Below are 17,383 nucleotides of genomic sequence, written 5' to 3'. Positions count from 1 at the left end.
GAGGCCCAGGGCAGCTCACGCACGGTGGGGCAGGCGAGCCGCGGGCTTGGAGAGGGACAGGGCGGTGGCGGACGTGTGATGCCCGGGGCCCAGCCAGGGAAGCCGACGGCCGAGCCTTAGACGGTCGCCAATGAACTGTGAACGTATGGAGCTCTTGCTTAGTTTTTAACGGCTGAGAAGTTAACGAGGCGCCCTGCCCGAAACAGGTAATTCAGCCAATCACGGTTTTGGAAACAGGCTACGCAGGCAGCATCACGTGAATCTTCTCAAACGAACCCTAATCCCCAGATCCCACCAGCAACACGCAAAGCAGGTAGTGGGAGCGGATGAAGCCCCCACACCGACCACGCGGCCCCTCCCCGCCCCTCCCTCTGGCCACGCAGCCGCGGACGGACCATCACCGGCGCTATTTCTGGCACGGTCGAGTCCGGCCCCACAGCTGAGCGCGCACGCCGCAGACGCACTCCTGCACACCCGCCTTCTCCGCGTGCGGTCGCTAAAAATACCCTCCGCACGCCGTCCTTCCCGTCCTTCCCGTCCTTCCCGTCAACGCCGGCGACTCGGGGACCGCCCGGAGCCCAGCCCCCCCTCCTCGCAGTTAGAAACGCAGGCCGGGCTCCGGTCGTGAAGCAGCGCCCCAGTAACTCGCGTCCTGCTCACGCCGTCTCCACCCCTTGCTTGGAGCCCAGGCTGGGAAAGTGTGTCCAGAGCCGGGTAATTACCGAGCAAGCCATCAGGTCTTCATCCGCAGAGCAGAGAGAGAGGAAACGGGGGGCGAGGGGCGGCCGCGGGCCCGGATGCCAGGTCCCACCCTGGGGGCACCGGGGCCAGGTGGCGTGTGAAGGGGTGAGGCAGGCAGGGTACTCACCGGGGGTCCGTCAGCACCGGGCATTCCTGGGAGGCCTGGTTTACCCAAGGGACCCTGGAACAAACCAGAGACCCCGTGAGCCCTCCGGGTCACCTCTTCCCTGGGCTGCCCACCCTCCACCTGCCCAAAGAACATTTCTGGAAAAGGATGCTCAGAGGCACGGAAGCTTCCAGTAACCAAGGCCCCCGGAGAGGGGGGACCATCGCCCTCTGCTGCTCCGGGTTCCCGGGAACTGCCACCTTCCGTGGGGCTGAGAACCACACCTTACAGGCAGCCCTGACCTTACAGGCAGCCCTGAGCCAAGAGCAGCACGGGGGCTTGAGCACCAGCTCCCAGCAGGTGCCAGGATACACTCAGCGGCCAGATTTCACAAACACAAGACAAAAGCAAACAACAAAACAGGATGCCCGGTTCAGGCTGGACGTCAGGCAAATAACAAACGGTCAGGCCCAGCTGAACGCCGGGTTCACTTCTCTCCCGTAACCCGGCGACCCCACGCAGAGCTAGACAAGGAGTGTGTGGATGGCGCAGCGATAGGGTCATTGAAAGACAGAGATCCCGCTGTCCCCTGAGCTCATCTGCTCCGTGCACGGGGCCCTGAGCGTCCCTGCCACTGGGGGAGGACAGAAGCTCGTACTGGCCGGGGATGACCAGCACTCCCGCCGCCTGCAACCTGTGGAATGAGCTTGCCGGGGCGGACACAGCCTGCTGGCAGATGGGACCGTGCCCGCACCTGCACAGCGCACTCACCTTTTCTCCGGGGGGCCCAATGGCACCCTGAGGACCTGGAAGACCCTAAGAGAGGAGGACAGGGCAAGAAAGGTCAAGGAAGTTGGCTCCAAATGCCTCCCTGCCCCCCGCCCACCTTCCCTGGCACCCTCCCCCTCATCTGGGCACCAACAACTCAGTTCTCAGTCACATCTAGGCTGTAGGTCCCTTCGGCGGGGACAGGCAGCATGGTGCAGGACACCCCAACACGCCCACACCCCTCACTGCCCCCCACTGCTCACTTACCTGGGCACCTGGATTACCCTGCTGTCCTGGGGGGCCAGGCTCTCCCTGGGGGCCCTAGAGGGAACAAAGGCAAGGCCACTCGTGGGAACTCTGGGGGACAGACAGGGGAAGTCTGCTCTCGTGCCCATTACCTCTCATGCCAGGCAAGAAGAGGCATGGCGGAGGGGAACCAGGCCTCGGCACCCGCGAGGCTCTCCATGCTGACCCCGACTGGAGGAACACTCCGTCGTTTCTGCCAGCGACCCAGACAGCCGCGGGCAAGGAGCCCGTGAAAGGACCAGACCAGAAAGTGTTCTGTTTGGCAGAACGCTTCCAAAAACATTGGGCTAACGTCTCCCAGTAGAGCCACGAGACCTGTCTCTCGTGGGCTTGGCTCACGGTGCCCGCTCAGCACCGGGCTCCACGCAGGGAGCGGGCCAGCTCCCTCGGGGCTGGTCCAGCTCTGACGGGAGGGAACAAGCTCCCCGGCGGCGGCTCCATGCAGGGCCAGGGCTCAGGGCCCGCACCGCCCTGCTCCTCGCGTTCCCACCCCGCCTGATGGCAACCACCGGGGGGCAGGCCCTGGACGCTTACCACGTTTCCTTTCGGGCCTGGTTGGCCGTCCATCCCCGTCACACCCTGGATGAGAGGGAAAGAAAAGGAACACCAGGACAGAATGCTAAAGAATCCACAGGGCGCCCAGGGACCATCCCACCAGACTGGGCTCGGTGTCCTGCCCTCCTTGTCTCGGGACGCCACACCCTCTGGGGACGGGGCAAGAGTTGATCCCAGATAATCACACGGGCGCCACGGGCCAGTGGACAGTGGGGCGGCGGCCCCAGCCCGGGGTGGGGCAGGCCCGGAGAAGCCACCCACCGGGACAGGGCCCGATCAGACCCTCAGGCTGGCTCCTCCCAGAACTTTCCCAGAGGAGGACGTGAGGTGTCCGCAGGCTGTGGGTAACAGCGCGTGAGGCATGAGGACGGGGAGAGCCGCGGCCAGCTGAGCTCCGTGTCTCCGCCCACAAAGGCACACGGGCCAGAGGGTTCCTTCTGCCTGCGAGCGGCAGAGCCTGCTGACCTCAACCAGCCCCGGGCCACTGTCCGAGTGGACAGACGTGCAGAGGTGACAGGCCTTACCGGAGGTCCAGGAGGGCCCGGGGGCCCCTTAGGCCCCAGCAGACCACGCGGCCCCTGCAAGAGGAAGAAACAAGTTCCCACTTGGCCAAGAAGCCCGGCCCGGCCCAGCCCCCAGGCAAATCCCGCAGCCTCGCTCCTGCCAGAGCCTTTGCTGCCGTGCAGGCGTCCACACCTCCCCGGGAAGCGAGGCCGCGCCCTGTCCTCCGGGCCTCACCTCTCCCTCCCACCCCGCCCCTCCACCTCAGGGGCGCCTCAGAGCCTTTCACGCCGGGGGGCCTCCCACACACGCGCGGGGCAGGTGCCCACAAAAGCTCTCCTCGCGGAGGCCACAAAGACAGTCGGCTCCGCGGCAGGCTTTTGTCCATGCTCGTTCCTGGCTCCCTCTCAGACCCTCGGTGCAGGGACACGCGGCTGCGTTTCTGACACCAGAAGGCAGAGGGAGGACATGCTGCTGGGGACACAGCGGCCAAACGCAGAGACAAGCGCGGAGCTCAGGTTTCTTCTGGGACCTGGACAGCCCAGAGCTCAGCCCCGCCCTCCCCTACAGCGGGGGGCACGTGTGGGGACAGCCACTTGCGCTCGTGGAGGGACGCGGCCCCAAGGCAGCGCCGACCCCAGCAGAGCTGACCAGACTCCCGTGGCCCGAGCCGGAACCGCTCGCACCTGCCTTGCCCGCGGGGGCTCACCCAGCCCTTAACCAAGGCGCGACCACCCTTTCGTTGGACGTGCTTCAGACACCCTGGAAGAGAAATCCTTCCCACGGGCACTGCCACGTACCGTCCCCTTCGTTAGGTAAATGCCTGGCCCCGTAACGCTTCCTAGGGGTTCATAACCCAGAAGGCATCACTTAGACGCGTGTTAGGGAGAGGACTGGGTAACGGGGTCTCCTGGGGGGCTGATCAGACACCAGGGGATAATTTAGTCCCCCCTGAAGGTGCGAGTGCAGCCCGGGCCCTCTCTGGGCCGCGCTGGCAGTGTTTCTCCTCAGTTCACATCGCCAGAGGCTTGCGGCCATGGTGGCGCAGACGACAGAGGCGAGATGTCTGAGAACTACCCTCGGCGAAACTAAGCGGTGTTCCTTCTCGCTGACGACACTCGCCTGGGCCCTCAACAGAGGTCGGCTTGGGGAAAAGAGCGGTTCGATGCCCCAGGAGGGCCACCCTGACGGAGGGCTCCACGCTCGGGAAGCGCAGACACCAGCAGGGACGGCAGACAATTGGATCGGTCCCTGCACCTGCCCTCGGACACTCGCCTGGCGCGCTGGCGTCCACCATACCCGCAGCGTGCACGCCCGCATGAGCGCCCTGGATGCCCCCCGTGATGGCCCCTGGGTGCCCCCGTGATAATCTGGGCTACCCCCCCGTGATGACCCTGGATCCCCCTTGTGATGACCTTGGATGACCACCATGATGACCTTGGACATACACCAGGCCCATGGCCTGGAGGCCCAAACACAGCCCCCCAGATCTCAGCTTCTTCCTCCGGGGAAGGTCGTATTTGCCCCACAGCCTTTCCAATGTGCTCCTTCTTTTCCTCCCTCCAGAATCCCCCAGCTGAGTCTCTGTTTCAAGGCTGATGCCTTCTCTAATCTATGCTCTAGGTCGGTCCCTGGTTCTGCCCAGAGCACAGCTTCCTGGAGCAGCCCATCGCCATGCTGAGAAGACCTAACGTGATCAAGACTTACGGGTTCGCCAGGCAGCCCTCTGGGCCCGACTTCTCCATCGTCACCCTGTGGGGGAGAAAAGCAGCCGGAGATTAGAGGTAAGTTCTAAAGCCCGGACAGAGAGGCCATGCCCCTGCTACTGTGCAACGGATGCTTTGTCTTGGGGCTGCTTCTGCCTCGGCCAGATTTTCTGGCCCCGGTACCAGCCAGGAAGGCCCCAAAAATGCCCACACGCCCAGAAAGCTGCAGGAACAGGCAGGATCTGGGGCCCGGGGACACCGGTCAGGAGGCCACAAACCACAGCTCCAACGAGGAGAAAGCTGCACGGGAAGGATCCTGCGAGCAAAGGATCTGGTTGCCTTGATGGGTGACGATAGGGTTGAAGGACAGAGGGATAGAAGCTAGACAGACGGAAACAGGGAGCTAGGGAGGGAGGGGGATGACACATGATGGGGAGGGAGGGAGGGAGGGAGAAAACAAGGGTGGGGAGCAGGGAGGGGAGAAGGAGGGAAGTGGAGAGGGACGAAGGCAAATGGTAGGAACACGAGTGGCAGAGCCCGGGTAGAAAGGAGTCTCGGACCATGACCAGATCCCCGGGCCACCCCCAAGGTAGCCCCACCTCTCTGCCAGGGCCCTAAACACGGCGGGGGGAGGAAACCCAGATAAGTCTTCCTTCCGGCTGCAAAAGGAAAGGCTGCCCAGGCTTGACTGGTCCCAGATCAGGAGCTGCTTGTCAACACCCCGCTTCTGTCTGTCAACGCGCCGCTCCCGTCCCCCCCCCTCCCGCACAGGCACACGCACACGCGCACACCCGGGCCTGCACATGAGCACAGGTGGGCATCACGCACACGCACGCACACTTGAAGTCGTGCCCGCACACACGTACCCCGTGTGCACACATACATATCCACCTGCACGTGCACGCCCAGCCCTGCACACGCGTGCACACACATGCACACCTCCAGGAGGACCCTGCTCGCCTCTCCTGTGGCGCAGTGAGCTGTGCTGGGCACACACGGGAGAAGGGGCGGGGACAAAGCCAGCCTGGGAGCCGCTGAGGACAGAAGCACGGCCGGGCCTGCCCTCCCAATGCCCTACCTGCTCCCCTTACACTCGGGGCTTCTAGACCCTGTCCCTAAAACACCCCTAACACCCCGAGACACGGTGCGAGTGACTGGGGTGTGAGGAGGCGGGGCTCAAAAGCCCCCACGCTTCTGTACCGCGGGACAACGGTGCTCTGGTCTCCCGCAGAGCCACAGCCCCAGGAGGAGCCACCGGACCAACACATAGACCCCGCGGAGCCCCCAGGGGAGGGCCGCCTCCTGCCACGGCCCCAACCTCGCCCCCCACCTCCAGAGCCACCCACTCCAGACTCTCCCCCTCTCCCCAGATCCCAAGGCTCTGCACCCACGGCCTGCATCCGAGCAGAGACATGGAGCTCACACTTGCCGACATGTCTCCAAGGTGACTGGGCACCTGCCTCCCAGAACTAGGGGCTCTGAGACCGGTGACAGCTGAAAGCCACTCGGCAACACCACACAGGGCAGGACCAGCGGTCAAGGTGTCTCAGAAGCGGCTTGCAGGCTGTCCCCACATCCCACGGCTTCACACTCCCACCCCCCACCCCCCCAAGGCGCACGCCTGACGGCCAAGCACTCTGCTGCCAGCATTTCCCAGCGGTTCGCAGCGCAGAGCCCCCGAGGGGACAGGCAGGCGGGGACATACCCGTTCTCCATCGTCTCCAGGAGGTCCTGGTGGCCCAGAAGGACCAGGGTCACCCTAGGAAGTCAAGCAGGGTCAGTATTAGGCACTTGGGAGCAGACGCCTACGACTGTCCCAAATGCCCATCTTTCTGTGATTCCGACTGTGGAGGTCCCGAGCCCAGTGAAGACTCCCGGAGCCACAGGAAGTCCATTCGGGGAGCTGGTGTCGGGAGGCAGGGTCCGGGGCAGGTCCATGGACACGGGGCCAAGGGACACGGCAGCAGGTCCGAGCCACACCCCGCGAGCTTCTCCGTGGGAAGCCGGGGAGCACCCTAGCCCCACAGGGTCCCCTAAGAAAGGGCTGCCACGCTGGGCAGCGAGTGTCCTGAGGCCACCAGGCCCCCTCCCACCCCTGGAGGCTTTAGGCCTTGCACACAGTCGGTGCTCAACAGGGGCTCATCCGTCGCACAGTCGGGCCCTGACCCAGCGGGTGCCTTTGTGCCGGTCTCCGTGTCGCCGCTGGAGAAGGTGGACGACGCAGCTTTAGTAGACCGCTAGGGCCAATTCTCAGCGCACTACGGGATGTGACGGGTCACCCCCCGCCCGACACAACCGACCAGCGTGTGTGCACACGCACAGTCACACACGCACACGTGCCCGCCTGTGCACAAGGTGCCAAAGAGACGCATCGTCTGCTTCAAAGGGAACAGGCAAGACAGAAAGCGTCCGGCAAGTGGCCCAGGGCTGTCGCGTGGAGACTGCCTCCCACGGGGGGAGGGACAGGGCGCCGGCCGCTGCACGCACCTGCCCTCGTCAGCAGTGGCCGCATGGGCCGTGCAAGGCGTCCTTGGCCGCTCCTGCTGCGCCAGGCCCCCCGATCGCACGCGGGCTCACCCTCGCCCTCCTTCACCCCTCGAGCGCGGAGCCCGACGGGCTCTTTCATTAGAAGCTGCTCAGGAGACACCCGCGCTCTCCGGGCTGACCTTCCGGGGTCGCCGGGGCATGGGTTTCCACTCCCACCACCTGGGGCTGGAAGCGACGCGGCCCATGCAAGAGCGCTAACCCTCCCGAGTCAGGCGTCCTTCAGGCCCCGAGCCAGAAACGCACCGACGGACACTTACCCGGTGGCCCTTCTCTCCTGGCAGTCCCGCGAGGCCGTCGAAGCCGCGGTCACCCTGCGAGGGAACGGGGCTCCTCAGAGACCTCGGCCGCCGGGCCTTGGGCCGCACCCAGGAGCCCTGCGTGCCGTGACCCCAGCCTCGCTCCCCACACACCCCACTGCCTCAGGCCTATGTCCCCGGGCTCTTTTCCCCCCAAAACCAGCAAGGCCCAGAAACACAGATTTTGTCTTTGGGCCACTTTGTCCTTGGGTGACTTTGTCCTTGGGCCACAGACCCTGAGCCTCGTGGCAGAGCGGCCACGGCCGTGCGACCATCTTGCTCCCTGCCACGTCCTCAGTGCCGAGCCGCGCCCAGCACGTCAGCTGCCTGTGCTCATCCGGCGGACGGCCTGACCCGGGCTGCCAGCACCGTGGCTCCCGGCCACCCCGGGGTGCCCCCGGGAGCCCAGGTACAGAGTCCTGTCTCGAGGATGCTGCAAACCACGCAGGGAGGGGCCGAGAGTATCCGGGCTTAAGTGTGCTTCTGTGATTGGAAGACGACTGTGGTCTACGGGGAGAGAGCCGAGCCAACTTTCTTCCCTCCTGCCGCTCCGGGGACGCGAGACCAGAGCCTCACCAGAGCTCGGTGTGTGCGGGGAGCACGTGAGCTCATCCGTACCAGTTACTAAGTGGGCAGATGGCTCGGACACCTGCTAGGGCAGTGGCCCGGGTCCCGACCGCTCCAGGTAGCAGGAGCCGTCCACATCACCACGTGCTCGCTGGGGACGTAAGCCTTTCCTCTCGTGCCGCGCAGCCCGGGCCGGCTCTCCGGGGGCCGAGACGGGGGCCCCCACGCTCACCCACGTGCACGGTCTACTCGGTCCCTGCCATGCCGAGGAGCAGGTGGCCCAGCACGGGACAAGAAGGCTCCCTGCCCGTGCACTTGGTGTTCCTGCGTCCCCTCCCCACCCTGTGTCCAACCGTGTCGCCTGCCCTTCCATGAATGGATCCGTGGCTGGGATTCTACCCCCGCCCGCCAAGCTCACCACCTACCGGAAAGGAGCAAACTCTCTGCAGTGGTCACACCTCCCTGTGACAGTCACCCCCGCCCCCGGCCCGGTCCTTGTGCCAACATGTCGGAGAGACTGAGCCAAGCAGCACGTCCCGCACCCGCAAGCCCCCACCCTGGATGAACGTGGACGGCACGAGTCGTAACTGGTCGTCAGACCCGCCGTCAACGCACAACCAACACGCTGGCCACGACGCCGGCATGACGCCGGCAATGGCGGCCACGGCCGCGAGGACCCCGGGAGGCGGCCGGCGTGGCCTACCTTGGGGCCAGTCTGTCCGGGCATCCCTCTTGCTCCGTCACTCCCAGCTCGGCCCTGGAACAGAGGAGGCAAAGTGTCACGGGGACCCGTGAGTGGGGCCTTCCTGGGAGGCCCGGCAGTCGCACAGCCCCACGTGGCCGGGCCGGTCGAGAGGACCCAAGACCAGGCTCCTGGGGCTGCCGTGCGCTTCTCCACGTGGTTCCTGTCTTTGAGCCTCGCCACCGGAAATGCCAGATGCGGCGATGCCTCTCTGTGCTGGGGGTGAGACCACGCCGCAGGAGAGCCAGCAGGCAGCGCCGTGTGGCCACGGGACTGGAGGTCTGAGGGTCTGTGGCTCCCGAGAGTGTGTGTCCCCACAGCAAAGCCCAGGCCACCGCCCTGCCACGGTTCAGAAGCTGGGTTACAGACAGGAGTCACGGAAAGCAAGTGCCAAGGATCGGTCCCATTGGCCGCAAAGGAAACTGAGCCACACGTGGTGGCGGATCTCACAAAGCCACACGCCTGCCCACGTAAGCAAGACACTCCGTCCGTGGGGGCCACTCCCGGACCCATCACTTCCAGCCACTCCCAGGAAACCGCAAGGACAAGCCCACGGCCCCCACCTGACTGGCCACCGGGACAAAGGGCAGGGCCACTACACAGGCCCCACAGCCACCCCGGGAGAGCCCTGCCAGGCTTGAGGCACCTGGACAGGGACAGAGACTCGGCCAGGTGCCAACTCGCTAACGCACGATGTCAGCCGGCTGAGGAGAAAGGGCTGACCCGGACCAACGTCCTCTCTCCTCCCCGCATCCTGCGTGCCGCTGATCAAACAAGGCCACCCCAGCACACTCTGGGCACCTGGGTGCTCTCACCCTGGGCCACGGAACCCCACCAGCCACGGGAGGACCTGCACTCGGCCTTCCCCTCCCACGCCAGCCTGAGGAACCGCTCCCGGGGAAACGGGACAGTTTACAGCATTTGCAGAGACTCACAGAAACCTTGAATGAAGTAAAACTCTTGCCAGAATCAGAACCAAGACAAACCCCAAACTGTCTCCCAAGAATCACCGAACTCCGGCACTGGTGGCCCGCGTGGAAGCGTGGGTCTGACCCTGCATGGGGCCTGGATGCCCCCAGCATCGGGGACCTGTGTCCTGAGGCCACACGAGGGCCGTGCCCATCACTCCCGCTCACGACCACTGTTAGCCCCCTACTCCCCCAAGGTCCCGTCCGCCCCGCACGCTCTCCAGGCAGAACGGCCAGGCAGCCGCAGGGGACAGCACTCCTCGGAGAGGCTCACACCCAGAACCCTCTCCTCCCGCACCCAAAGCCTCCTCTGGCTGAAAAGACCCACTCCTTAGCCACCTTTCTGGTGTGATGTGAGATCGTTAGGCTGTCCCTGGCTTGTCTGGACGGGGATCGTTGTTGTATATTAACCTATAAACACACGCCCCGTTCAGCAGCCACGGTCATATGGACACAAACTAGTTCCATCCGCTAAAACCAGCCCCCAGAGTCCCAGGGACCCTGGACATCAGCCTGGCCTTCCCCCCGCCCCCTCACCACACTGAGGCCATTTCCGGAGAAACGAGTCCACCCCAAGGAAATAAGGCCCACCGGTCACTTTGTCTTCCCCGCACTTGCTCCCCAAGGGCCTGGGAAGCTGCCTCAATTAAAAACATTTGTGAAACTGAATTAATGTGCTCAGGACAGAGGCACCAGAGGTGGGTGAGCCGCACCTGCCCCAGGGAAGGGGATCTGGCCTTGAAAATAGTCGCCCTTCGGTGGGAGGGGAGCAGCCGGGCCTGGGGCCCCGAGCAGAGCAGACTCCCACCCCGCAGGACCCACAAAACTCACCCTTCTTCCAGGCTTTCCAGCGGGGCCAGGCGGGCCCTGCACACCTCGGGGTCCCTGTCCGGAAGCAAAGAGGGCAATGGGTCCGGCTGGGTCCGTGTTTTTCAGAGGCAAAAGCAAAGCCTTGTCCCCGTGCTCATCAAGCCGGCCGGTGGGGGCTTGTGGGCAGCAGTGGGCCGGGCACAGACCTGCTGCCCAACCGAGGGCCCGAAGAAGCCCAGCCCGCCGTCCCCAGCCGTCCCGCAGCCGTCCCCAGCCGTCCCCAGCCGTCCCGCAGCCGTCCCGCAGCCGTCCCCAGCCGTCCCGCAGCCGTCCCCAGCTGTCCCCAACCGTCCCGCAGCCGTCCCCAGCCGTCCCCAGCCGTCCCCCAGCCGTCCCGCAGCATGGGACAGTTCCTTCTGCCCCACTCCCAGCTGCGCACAAAGCCACAATTCCCACCGGCTCCCTTGAAGACACACGGTGTAGGAGCCCCATTCCTGCGGCCTCCACCTCTGAGGCACACGGGGTGTCCCCCCCAAGCAGCGGGAGTGAGATGTCTACGTACCTGAGGCCCCATGTCTCCCGGCTCGCCCTTCAGACCTCCACTCCCCGGAGGGCCCTAGGGAGACACGGTCTGGGTTACGGCATGCACATCAGACCTCCGGGCATGGGTCACCCGTGGGGCGGGGCTCCCCGCTGAGAATCAGTGGCCCTCGCGGCCCTCAGAGTCCGAGGGACGAGCAGTAACTTCCCAGGGATGTGGGGGTCCCCTTGGTTTTGAACAGAACGCTGGGCAGTGCAGCGTACGGGACGGGAGCCATGGGGCCCACGCCGAGCTTGTTTCTCTCTCCGGGGTGAGTGTGACTGGGGTCTGTCACGGCCCACGGCTCAGGGCAACGGATGGGCATCCTTAGGGCCCACGACAAGGCAGGAGCCGCCGGTGGACAGGAGCAGCCCCGAGCCTGGCCTGATGGGGAAGAGGCTGGCGCACACCCGGGGCGCAGAGCCAATCCACCGCTCCCAGGGGAACGGGCCTGGCCGGCGTTGAAATCCTGTCTCTTTGCAAACATCAAAGGCCACCCGCACTCCCTGGGATCCCGCTGGCCAGCCCTGAGTGTGCCCAGGCACACCCCATGCAGGGCTTGAGCAGCTGTCGGGGGTGGCACGTGAGAAATCCTGGGTCTGTCCCCACTCAAGGGCTCTTGACTTAGGAAACGTGACTGTGAAGAGTAAAGACACCGGAAAGCAAGGCTCCCTGGGTCAGGAGGAAAATCCCAGGCAGAGCAGGTGTGGCAGGCCTCCCTGTGTGGGCGACCACAGCCCCACACCCCTGGCCCCCTCCCCAGGACCCCTGGCCCCACCGGGGTGCCGCTGGTACATCAGTGGTTGGTAAGAGCTTAAAGGGTGCTCTCTCCGGGTGAGCCCGGGGCCAGAAGGGACTGACGAAGGACGCCCCCGCCCTCACCACGCTCCCCCACTCTCCCCACCAAGGACTCACCATGGGGCCGGGCCTTCCGGTAAGACCCATCGGGCCAGCCGGCCCCCGCAGTGCCAGCTACAAGAGAAAACAGGGCAGGCTGAGGAACAGCGGGGTACTGGTCCTCACGGGGGACGCTCCACCGGGCGGGAAAGGCCCGACGGGACATGCCAAGGATGGGGACCCCTGCAGGAGGGGTCGGACGGAGCTCCAGAATCCCGGCACCGAGTCGCCCCTGGGCCTGAGCCAACCACGGATGGAACGGAGATGGCGGAGGGGGGACCTGGGCGTGGCGTGCCCCCGCTGTGGGAGTGGGTTACCTGCTCCTGTCCCCCAGGCCGGCGCCTGCACCCCGCCCCGGCCGGCGAATCGGGCCACGGGCACGGGGCAGCATCACGCGGACCATTTATCCGGCAGCCACAGCTCGCCGCGCAGCCGGCCGGCAACTCCGTGTGCGCCGATCCCTGCTGTCGCCCCCGCCGGCCACAGCCGCAGAGACATCGCCCGGAGAGGGGCTATTTAACGGCTCCCTGAGATGCCCCATTAGAGGCGACACCGCGTGGGATGATCAGCCACCCCACAGAGCCGGGCTTTGCTCTTGTCACCGGCAACCAGCAACCGGGAGCGTCGTTAGGTAAAACCTCGGTTCACTCGCCAGCTGGTCTGCAGTGAGTGGAGCCGCTGGGAAGCAAAGGGACCCCCCCACGCCAGGCAAGGGGCTCTGGGGGCCATGGGAGCTCTCCCAGAGGCTCTGTCTCAGCCCCACCCCACCACAGGAAGCCCCTTCCAGGTCTGTCCGTCCCCGGAGCCCTGCGGGGACAGCTGATGGCCCTGTGCGTCCACATCCTGGAACCTGGACCCTCGGCATGGACGAGGGAGCCCTGAGATCCCCCCTGCCCCTTTCCCAGTGCCGGCCTGGGCCCAGCTAGACGTAGACAGGTGCACGCCCCACAGTGTCCTGATCCCCCAAGAGGCAAGCCCTCCCCTCCCCCCCGCACCAGGGACGCAGACGCCACTTACCCGGGCCTGCTGCAGGATGGCCTGAGCCTGGGACTCCTGAGCCGACACCATGGGGCCTTTGGAGCCGGCGTCACCGCCCCCTCCGAAGCGGAACTGCGGATAGGAGGTGGGGGTCACCCGGGACGCACCGATGCAGGTGCCCATTCTGGGCCCAGGGCCTCTCGGGTGACCGCAGAGCCTTGGGGAGTCTGCGTGGGCAGCATCTGGCACTAGATCCCTCCCAGCACCGCTGCCCCAGCCGCACCAGCCAGCCTCGGCCCTGGGGCCCCCTGGAGACCTGCCCCAGGTCAGGGGAGAACTTTCTGGCTTCTGCGGCACCTCGCCCTGGGACCCCGCAGCCCCTACCGGTTACAAGAAAGAGCCTGGTGCCCCGTGCAAATGCCGGCTTTGCCAGGCAGCTCCCGGCTCACGCGGTGTCTCCCTGAGCTCTGCCCAGCCTCCCGGGCAGCCCTGGGCCCCCACTCAGAAGCCTGCTGTCCAGACTAGCGCACCACACACGTGCCCTCCGGGGCCTGGGCTCCCAGTGAAGGAGACGGCAGCACGAGGTCAGGACAGGCACGGGGCGGGCAGCACGCCCAGCTGGAGATCCCAGCGGAGAGGGGCAGAGGCCGCTCAGCTTTCTCGCAGAGAGCCAGACCCCCTGCCCCTTAGGTGGGCCAGCCCTGGACCCCAGCAGAGACCTGGAGACCTTGGCCACCAGGGTCCATTCTGCAAATTGTCAGGAACGCCCTCAGAGGCCCTATTTCTACAAGGCGGCCCACATCAGAGTGATTCTGTGGCCAGGGGACCGACCCTCAGACGCGGAGCCCGAGGCGCCCTCCCACCCCCTGGTGAGCCCTGAGACCCCCCGAATGAGGGTACTCACGGGCAGCATGAGCATGGTACCAGGAGGGCCAGGCAGTCCGTCAGCCCCAGGAAGGCCTGGGCGTCCAGGGGGACCCTGTGGACAGAAGGCCCAAGACAGCTGGGTCACAACGCAACGGGGACGGAGCAGGGCTGTGTCCAGATGAGGAAGTCAGAGCCACAGCCCGTGAGGAAATGCACAGGGCAAGCACAGAGCAGCAAGACCCCATGGCACAGAATGTTCCAGAAGCCAAGCACAGGGAAGGGAGGGGCACTGCCTTTGGGCAGATGAGGACAGGCTTCCAGGGGAGAGGAACGAGGAGGGAGGGTGTTCGGGGCAGGACCCGGAGCGATATACAGGGAGAGGTGGGAGACTGCAATCCGGGGACACAGGGGACACTGGGGGGCGGGCAGTGTCCACCACCCAGAAACGCGCCCTCCAGGCCCGCACACCAGTCGGCAGGGCCGCCCCCAGGGGACCAAGGCCTATGTCCTCCATCAGCCAGTGCGCTGGCCCTTGTGACCCGGTCCCCACCGACCCTCTCTGTGAATGCTCGGACGGAAGGTGAGGTCCTAAGTGTCCACTTGCTGGGACAGATGCAAGGGACGTCCACAGGACACAGACCCTTCTCGAGCAATTTCAAGAGCCCGTGTGTACACAGCCGACCCCGGGGCTGCCGCGGGTCCTGTTAGTCTGGCCCCAAAGGCAGGTCCCAGTCAGACGCCCCTCGACAGGTCCTAAATGAACCCTGGCCTTTTCCAGACCCAAACGTAAAACAAGAAAGACGGTGTATTTTCAAAAAAAAACCAAATGTTTTCTCTCCCAGCTTCCTCATGGATCCTGGCGGACTCCCACGGAGCCTGAGCACGAAGCTCATTTCGTGTCCAGAAGGAGGTATGACTCCCTCTTCCTGACCGAAAAGGACCCCCACTGGCCACACCCCAATGCCCCGATGGGCGTCGGGCCCAGCGCTCCGCAGCAGCGCGGCCGCCCGCAGACAACGGCGCTCACACCCGCGAGGGCGCCGCAGCAGGCACGGCCGGAGACACCCATCGCTGGTTGCAGCCAAGAAGACCGAAGACCTGCAGCTCCCCAGGCATCACCCCGAGGGACATGGACTGTCCACGCCTGAACCCGCAGTGGCTTCTCCGGTTATCGTACCGCCGACGCGGTCCCCGTTCTCGGGAGCTGCTGTGGAGCACGATCTCTCCAAAGCAGGGAGAGCTCCCTCTTCCCCGCACGGCAGCCCGCACGCAGAGTGCGCCCACAGGTGTGTGGGGCGTGCGTGGGGCCCTGGAGCTGTCCCCCTTCTCCAGGAGGCCCCTGGTCAGCACCGCCGGCACGAGGCCCCTTCTCTTCGCTGCGGCTCCTGCTCACCAGCTCAGGGGCCGTAGAGCTGCCCGTGCGTGACGGGCCCCTCGGCGCCCCTGCCCGTCTTCCACGGGCGCAGGCTGGGCGGTGGGTGCCCAGGCAGCTTTGTCAGGGAAGTCCCGGAGACAGAACCGCGGGGTCAAAGGTCTGCGCCCAGACGCAGCTGAACTGCCCTTGCCTGCCATTTCGGAAAAAATCCGCAGGAAACAACAAGTGTGATCAAAAAAGAAAATCTGGGAGCAGGTTTGGCCGCCGGGGTCCCCTCTTGGAAAGCCGGGTGCCCTCACCGCCAGGCCTCGTGCCTCAGAGGCCGTCCCGAATCAAACCCCAGTGCAAGATCAGGGTCCGGGTCTGCCAGGGACCAGACGCTGTCCCCACGGTGTGCGTGTGGCTTGGCGGTGCGGGAGTCCGTGTGACCCGGGTCCCGCAGAGCCCCCACCCACCACGGCTTGCAAACCGTCAGCAAACCTCTGCCAAGCGCCAAGGTCTGTCGCGGGACGCCTGTCACTTCCAGACCCCGCGGCCTCTCCACGTGACCGACCCCCGCCCCCGTCCCAGCCGCCGTGCCCGCCGCACACCCACCCAAACCGTGAGGCCCGTCCTTGCCAGGCAGCGTGCCAGGCCCTGGGGATAAACGTCCATTAGGACACACACACGCTCCTAGTTTCTCCTGTCCACCGCGTAGCCATCTGGCTGCTGGCTCTGCCGGCTCTGACGGGCCTGTGCCCCCGGCCACACTGGTCAGACCCGCAGGAAAACTCAACACAAAGGAAAACAAACCCAGCGGGACAGCCCCGAGGCTGCAGTACCCCCGAGCCCCACCAGGTGGCAGAGCGAAATCGCGGCGTCCGCTCAGCCCTGTCCAGCAGCAACCCCGGGGCCGGTCGGGGACCTGGGGACCCGGGACACGTCCCTTTGATGGAGGGGGAGCCCAAGATGGGTCCTTCTGACCCGGGGATGTGTGCCTTTGATCTGGGGGCCTCAGACCTGGGGGGAGTCCAGGGTGAATCCCTTTGACTGGGGACCCCAAGACAGGTCCCTGTGACCGGAGGACCCCGGGATGGGTCCCTGCGACCCAGAGCAAGCCCTCCCGCGCGGGTGCCTGATCCCCAGCAAGGAAGAGGAGTGAGGGGAGGGCGAGCCCTGGAAGTTCCCATGCAGGTCCGGACCCCGCGCGCCGCGGACAGTACTCGTCACCGTCGGGCTAACGTGGGCCGCGGGGCCCTCCGTGAGCCGAGCGCAGCGGCCTCCGTGGGAGCCTCGCCGCAGCCACCTGCCCCAGGTGCAGGGCTGCCAAGGACGGCCGCTCCCTAAACTCCCGCAGACACGGACGCAGTCGGGAGGTGGGGTGAGAAGCAGCAGGCCCCGCGGCGTGGGGAGGGGAGCGGACGCGCCAGCCGCACGTGCGGGGACACCGGCCGCGGAGAGACGCAGGGACAAGCCCCGAGAGCCAAGCGCTGACCATCCTTACCCTTTCTCCGGGGTCACCCGCTTGCCCAGTGGGGCCCATCGTTCCCGGAGGTCCTGGGAGACCCTGGAATCAAAAACGGAATCAGGACAGGAATTCAAAGGTTCAGCCACGGGGCAACACCCCGGTTCCGCCTCGCTTCCCTGGGGGTGGCGGAGATGGGCCCCTGGGAGGGGGGTCGGCAAAGGGCGGTCAGTGGCCCCCTCTTTCCCACCCCCTGCCCCCAAGCACCTCCCACAGGCCTGGGACGTGAAACAGACACTCACCGCGGGGCCTTCGGGGCCCGGCGGCCCCTCCATGAGCATACCCTGGAAGAGATAAGACACAGTGTCTGAGACCCCAGGACCATTTCCCTCCTGAGATCCCAGAAGGTACCTGGGTCCCCCGCAGACCCTGCTGGTGAGGCGGACCCCACGAGGATCACAGACTCGTGCCTCGGAGGCACGCCAACCAGGAGCCCAGAGCAGGAGGGAGAAGCCACCAAGTCCACAGGACACAGGCCGCCCCCTGCAGAAGCCCCTCACCCCGGCGCTGGCCTGCACGGCCGACACCCCAAGTGGGGACAAGGCCTCCGCATCAGCCTAGACCCCAGA

At 65.7% G+C, this 17,383-nt stretch overlaps 1 protein-coding gene across 2 annotated transcripts in view; it reads right to left on the bottom strand.

Moving 5' to 3' along the window:
- COL5A1 (collagen type V alpha 1 chain) overlaps positions 1–17,383 on the bottom strand; it is a 142,649-nt gene that overhangs the window by 54,406 nt on the left and 70,860 nt on the right. For both annotated transcript variants that reach the window (XM_044264520.1, XM_044264519.1), the window contains exons 10-25: positions 17,057–17,098; positions 16,794–16,856; positions 13,973–14,047; positions 13,108–13,200; positions 12,109–12,165; positions 11,176–11,229; positions 10,635–10,688; positions 8,797–8,850; positions 7,488–7,541; positions 6,389–6,442; positions 4,685–4,729; positions 3,001–3,054; positions 2,456–2,500; positions 1,883–1,936; positions 1,619–1,663; positions 869–922 (exon numbers count right to left, since the gene is read on the bottom strand). In XM_044264520.1, the coding sequence (XP_044120455.1) occupies positions 869–922; positions 1,619–1,663; positions 1,883–1,936; positions 2,456–2,500; positions 3,001–3,054; positions 4,685–4,729; positions 6,389–6,442; positions 7,488–7,541; positions 8,797–8,850; positions 10,635–10,688; positions 11,176–11,229; positions 12,109–12,165; positions 13,108–13,200; positions 13,973–14,047; positions 16,794–16,856; positions 17,057–17,098 (897 nt within the window). The remainder of the gene's footprint in view (positions 1–868; positions 923–1,618; positions 1,664–1,882; positions 1,937–2,455; positions 2,501–3,000; positions 3,055–4,684; positions 4,730–6,388; positions 6,443–7,487; positions 7,542–8,796; positions 8,851–10,634; positions 10,689–11,175; positions 11,230–12,108; positions 12,166–13,107; positions 13,201–13,972; positions 14,048–16,793; positions 16,857–17,056; positions 17,099–17,383) is intronic.

The sequence above is a fragment of the Neovison vison genome, chromosome 9 (genome assembly GCF_020171115.1).
Source record: "Neovison vison isolate M4711 chromosome 9, ASM_NN_V1, whole genome shotgun sequence".
Taxonomy (NCBI): domain Eukaryota; kingdom Metazoa; phylum Chordata; class Mammalia; order Carnivora; family Mustelidae; genus Neogale; species Neogale vison.
This window is presented reverse-complemented; position numbering and strand designations above follow the sequence as displayed.